This window comes from Vulpes lagopus, chromosome 10 (genome assembly GCF_018345385.1).
Source record: "Vulpes lagopus strain Blue_001 chromosome 10, ASM1834538v1, whole genome shotgun sequence".
NCBI lineage: Eukaryota > Metazoa > Chordata > Mammalia > Carnivora > Canidae > Vulpes > Vulpes lagopus.
Window position 1 is genome coordinate 19584900 of NC_054833.1, and position 6000 is coordinate 19590899.

The 6000-nt window shown below is 45.8% G+C and overlaps 1 protein-coding gene across 1 annotated transcript in view; it reads right to left on the minus strand.

Annotated features, from left to right (window-relative positions):
* Positions 1–4534, minus strand: part of LY86 (lymphocyte antigen 86) — a 60513-nt gene extending 55979 nt beyond the window's left edge. The window contains exon 1 of the mRNA XM_041772475.1: positions 4351–4534. Coding sequence (XP_041628409.1) covers positions 4351–4480 — 130 coding nt within the window. The 5' untranslated portion in view covers positions 4481–4534. The remainder of the gene's footprint in view (positions 1–4350) is intronic.
* Between the last annotated feature and the right edge of the window lie 1466 nt (positions 4535–6000).

Genomic DNA, 6000 nt, shown 5'->3' on the forward strand with positions numbered 1-6000 from the left:
ATCCATAGGAAACTCACATATGCCCACTTTGCAATCAAGGGTAGGAGACAGAGAATATTGTCCAAGGGCTGGAATGAGGTTTGTTGACCTCAGACCCTCAGATCTTATTTCTCACACTGGCTCTTCTGTTATATGTGTCCTGATCTCTCCTGGATTTAGTATTCCCCTCCCTCCATTCACCCTGCTTTCCTACTACCTCCTCCCTCCTCCAATCCTATGGACCTTTGTAATCCACCCTGTGAGCTGGTGTGATAGAGGCAGCATATAAAGTTGGACATTTGTGTCATGTGAAGGGTTGAGGTCTCTGGGCTTTTGCTAGCCCTGGGAATTGTCCTACGATTTAACAAAAGAAAGGCCCCAGGCTGCTTTTGTTCCCCCTTCTGCTTTTGTAAAGGCTGTTACTCTTTTCTTTACTGTAGCACTAACAGTTGGACAGAGCAGGACTTCTGCTTTTTTCAGAAAATTGTGCTCACTTCCTGGTCCATATTCAGAGCCCAGCAACTGCTTGTGAGTTTCTTTCTTTCTTTCTTTCTCCTCCAGGATTTTTGTTTTATTTAGAACAGTGTCTGGTCTAAGAGCTCCCCTTCCCACTAAAATTATAAAACAACACAAGAAGGAAAAAAATGAAGCACTAAACCCAGGACACAGCAGATCCTTTATTTTTGTCAGATGATGCCCCCATATCTGGGCGCGTGTTGGGATTCTAGAAGTCTCTGACATGCACTAAGTAAATCCGAACACCAGGGTCGGATAGAGGGTCTCAACACATGGCCTTTGTTCTATGTTATCAATGAGAAAGCCTTGGAGGTTGAGGGGGAGCTAACCTGCTGTGAACCCACCAGCTACACCATACCTCAATATGGGGAGGAGTATGGGACCATTCAGTCCCTGATCACTCAATGGCTCTCAAAAGATGAGACAGGACTCACCTTTGGAGTAAGGACCCACCCACTACTTTCTTTTCTGCTGACCCCAAGGTAAAACCAAAGATTCTTTCTGAGGTTGAGACTGTTGGTATGATGCTAGTTTGGCCTGCCATTGTTTCTTTCCTGGATTATTGATTCTATAGGCTACAAACCCTGGCTATGGCCTCGAACAGCTTTCAATCTAATACCCATGCTTCTACCCATTCCCTAAGAGAATCTCTTCGCATGCAATCTCCTCATTGCCAAAGGCATGCAGCCTAACCTTGTTTCTTACTGTATTAATTAGGGTTCTCCAGAAAAACAGAACCAATGGAAATACATATGTTAGAAAAATATATATATAATAAAAAAAGATTTATCATAAATATTGACTCACATGATTATGAAGGCTGAGCAGCCCTATGATCTGCCATTTGCAAACTGGAGACCCAGGAAGGCTGGTGGTACAATCTGAGGATATGAGAGAGCCAGACGGCCTGTAGTACTCTAAGCAGGAGGTCAAAGTCCATGCTTACAGTCAGGCTGAGAGAGTGAATCCTTTTGTCCACCACCTTTTTGTTCTGTTCAGGCCCTCAACAGACTGGATGGTGACCACCCACACTGGGGAGGGTGACCTGCTTTTACTCAGGCCACTGAATTCAATATAATCTCTAGAAACACCCTCACTGTCACACCCAGAAAGTGTCTAACCAGCTATCTGAGCATCCTGTGGCCCAAAGGGACACATAAGTTCACCATCACCCTGAGCTCTCCTCACATTTCCTGCCTCATCTCTCATTTCTTGTGTTCTAGCCTTTCTGCAGCGCCCTGAACCCTATGTAGGCTCGTGTGTCCCATTCTCTGTGCTGGTGGTATCCTCCCCACTCCTCACCTCTATCCACCTGCCTTCTGACAAAACTCCGGATAACAGCAAATTAAGGCACAGGCTCTGGAGTCAGCTGGGCCTTGTGATCAAGTCATTTCAATTCCACAGATATTTACTCCATACCTTCTTTGCACTCCCAGGATATAATTCTGCTACTATTACCTGTGTGACCTCGGAAGAGTCGCCTGATATCTCTAACTCCCATTTAGACATCCATAAAGTAATAATGCATAGGAAGTACTTAGCATGGTACCTGGCATATATAAACCTTCCATGGACATAGCATAAGGTGTTATAATTACCATTTCTATCATTCTTTTTTAAAGATTATTTATTTATTTATTTATTTATTTATTTATTTATTTATTTATGAGAGACAGAGAAGAGAGAGAGAGGCAGAGGGAGAAGCATTCTCTTTGCAGGGACCCCGACTGGGACTCGATCTTAGGACCCTGGGATCACACCCTGAGCCAAAGTCAGACACTCAACCACTGAGCCACCCAGGTGTCCCACCATTTTTATCATTCTTTGAGGTTGAGGTCAACCTTATGACCCTTCCCTTGGTAGGTTCAGACCCCAACCTCACCCTTTCCAACCAGCATGAGCACTGGTGCATGACAGGTAGCTCTATTTCAGCCCTTCACAGAGTATTTACCTTGTTCAATTGTCTGATCCTCCCACTACTCTTCGATGAGAACTGTGTCTCCTCTATCCTTTTTCTCTGAGTGCCCAGAGCAGAGCTTGTGCAGACATTTGTTGACTCCATGGAGCAGCTACCCAGAGCGGGGAGCTAGCCCCAGAGGCAGTGATATGCTTTTGTTCTTCTCCTGATGCATCCGCTTCTCTTGCCTTTCTTGGCAGCAACTTGAAAGACTGTGCCAGGCTTGGCTGCAGGCTGCAGGCTGGTCTGGGGGAGGGACCAGCCATGGCAACCTTTTATGGGAGGATGAATTGGAAAAACAAATCCTGAGCAGTCCATTCATCTCAACTTTTGCTTCTCATCCTGCACCTACAATGCATAGATGCCAGCAGAAAGCATCCCATCCCCATGGGAAGAGCAAGAATAATGAGATCAATATCTACAGCATCTAGCCATTCATTCTCTTTTACATTAGGGAAAAAAAAGTTTTTGTGCATTTCAATGTTCAGTGTTCCTTCTTTTTAAAAGAGTAAAATCAAGTTGGACAAATGGCCCTGGAGACCAGCCTGACCATCCCAGCCTCTCCAAGGCAACTCCTTGGGTGGCAGCTGCAGGATCATCTATCTGCTCAAGTGCAATATCTCCACTGCTCTCCAGTTTATCTTGCAGCCAATTTAAATACTTAAAGGGCATCACTTTTCCAACTTCTTCAGTCCAAAGTGCATTTTGCTTCCTGCCTATCTCCAGAATGTCACATTTCACACTGGCATGTTTCTCCATGAGGCCATCCCTCTAATCTTCATTCAAGATGTGATCCTGAAGCTGAGCCCATTTTTCCCCACGCAGGCCCCCATTGTGGTGGACTGAAGTGTGCAAACCACTGTCCCCCCTGCCATGATCAAATTAATATATTGAAGTCCTAACTCTTAGTACCTTAGAATATGATTTTATTTGAAGATAGGGTCTTTAAAGAAGTCATTAAGGTTAAATGAAGTCCTATGGGTGGGCCCTCATCCAATAGGACTGGTGTGCTTACAAGAAGAGATCAGGACACAGCCAGGTACAGAGGACAGACCACGTGAGGACATAGGGAGAAGACAGCTATCTACAAGCCAAGGAGAGAGGCCTCAGGAGACACCAACACTGCCGACACCTTGATCATGGACTTCTAGCCTCTAGAACTGTGAAAAAAATAATTACCTTTGTTCCCAGTCTGTGGTACTCTGCTCTAACAGCCCTTGTAGACTAATATATACCCTAAAGCGCTGGTTCAGACACTGACTATAGAAGTTGCCTGCATTCTGTTCATTAATCGCACTGTTTGTTGTAAAGATGTTGGGCCCACTGGGGTTATAACGTGGCTTATGCTCTTTGGTTATGTCTGGCCCTAGAAACAACCCTGGCATTGACAGCCACAAAGTAAGTGCTGAATTAAAGAGCAATGTCGCCCTAAGAGTGTCATAGGAAGGACAGGAAGCTTCTCTCCTGACATACGTGATCTTTTCGTTCAATTTGCAAACTCAGTAACCTGAAAAGGCAGCCCAGGTGTCCAGTTTAGGGAGGTGGTGACTTTTGGAAGCACCTTTCCTTAATTGGGAGCTAACAAAGTGTAATGATTTGGTAGATTCCCTGGTCATTTTGGGGGCTTTCTGACTGCAGTATTAGTGACTTGCTCCATTTAGACTCAATGCCTTTTTCGTGTCCTCTTTATGGCTCTCTTCAGGCTCCTTCTCAGTCTCCACCCTGTACCCCTCCTTCTCCTGAGGGCTCTCAATGGCCTTGCAGACCTGCTGCAAGTGGAGAAAGTGTTTGGCTCCTGGTCCTCTCACTGGTTCCTCACCCCAACTAAACACTTCAGCCCCCATCCGTGGCCTTCATTTCCCCATAAACACAAATGACCACATTTTGAAAGACCTTACCACAACTCTGGTAGAACACTTCCAAGTTCCCTTCCCGGCAGACTGTGTGTGTGGGCCAGGCTTTGCTGTTGCTGCTGCTGGTGGGAGAAATCAGAGTCCAGATGAGGAGGGCCACCATGAAACCCTCCATGGCCAGGCCTAGTGTGTGACTGACAGAAAAGTAATGGGTGCGATACAATGGGCCTTCGGGGCTCCTCCTCTCCTCTGGCAACTGAACAGGGGTGAATGTTCAGTTTCACTTCTTGAATTTTATGCTCCTGAGGAACCACTGTGAGATGCAAAAGGCAGTTAGCAGAAGCATTTGAATATTGTTCCCCCAGGACCTTTGACCCTTGCATCTGCAGGGTGAGGACAGCCTATGTCTAGGGCAGGCTTGATGTTAACTTTCTGTTTTCACAGGGAGGAACCAGTAAGTGATGCAAGACCTTATGGCGTGGGCCTCCTCCAAACAGCCTCCTTAGAGCCCCCACCCCCAGGTGGAGTCGTGAACTCAGGAAAGCAAAACACCCATAGGCCACCCTGTGGTTTTCATCAGCAGCTCCCCATGTCTCTGTAGGCTCCTGATGTGGGCTGTGGACCAGGGACCTGGCTGGGGCCAGGAGGCAGCAGTTGCCATTTTGAGGGCTGCAGAATAACATTTGGGATCTGGAATGAGGCTTTTGCCCTGTTGGCATATTCTTGTGCCTGGCTCCAGCTTCACTCTCAGGAATAGGGTTTCAGCAGTGAATTGTGCAGCTGTGAGAACAGAGCTTGTTCTGGGAGCAGCAGACGCGGCCTCTGGAGATGAGGTGGAGAGAATGTCCCTGAGAGGAGAGCTGTGTTCTATTTCTGCCTTGGCTTGGTGGAAGGGGTGGGGAAGGATGGGGAAGTGAGGGACTCCCTTTTAAGATGGTATATATGTGTGTGTGGGGTTAATTGTATTAGTCATTGGCAGGATTATTAATTAACATCCCACTTGCTTTTCAAAGCTAAGAATCTGTCCCCCTATTCCATTACCTCTGTCATCCTGCATCATGACAAAACAAAATTTCTCAGCCCTGGTTCCCCACCTCCACCCCACTTCACCTTAGCTTAAGAGAATCAGAGTCAGGGCCAAGGGCAGCAGATTGGAGGAACAACAGAATAGCAACACTATTTCCCCTGGGAGGAAAAGCGTTTCTCTGAGCTCACCGGGTAAATTGACTGTTTCTGCTGATAGGTAACTTTCATTACCTCAGAACTTTTTTTGAAGTAAGTGGAACTTAATTACCAGTGAAAGCAAATAAACTGACTTAAGTGACGAATACTTAGGATTTCTTAGCAAACATCACAGAGTGGTCATTTGGGGGAAGGGGCAGGTGTAGGTTGATTGATTTTTTTTTTTTTTTTTTTTACTCACCTACAAATAAGTTCAGTGATGTTGGCTTTCAAGTGATTCCCAAAATGTGGTTCCCCAGACAACAGCATCAACTTCACCTAGGAGCTTGTTAGAAATGCAAGTTCTTGGGCTATATACAAGACCAACTGAAACAAAAACTTTGGAGTGGGGCCCAGGCCCTTCCCCTATGTTCATCTCTTTTGTTTCTTAAATTTCACTTATAAGTGAAACAGGCGTAAGGTATTTCATTGTGGTTTAGATTTTTATTTCCCTGATCTGGCTCTGCATTTTAA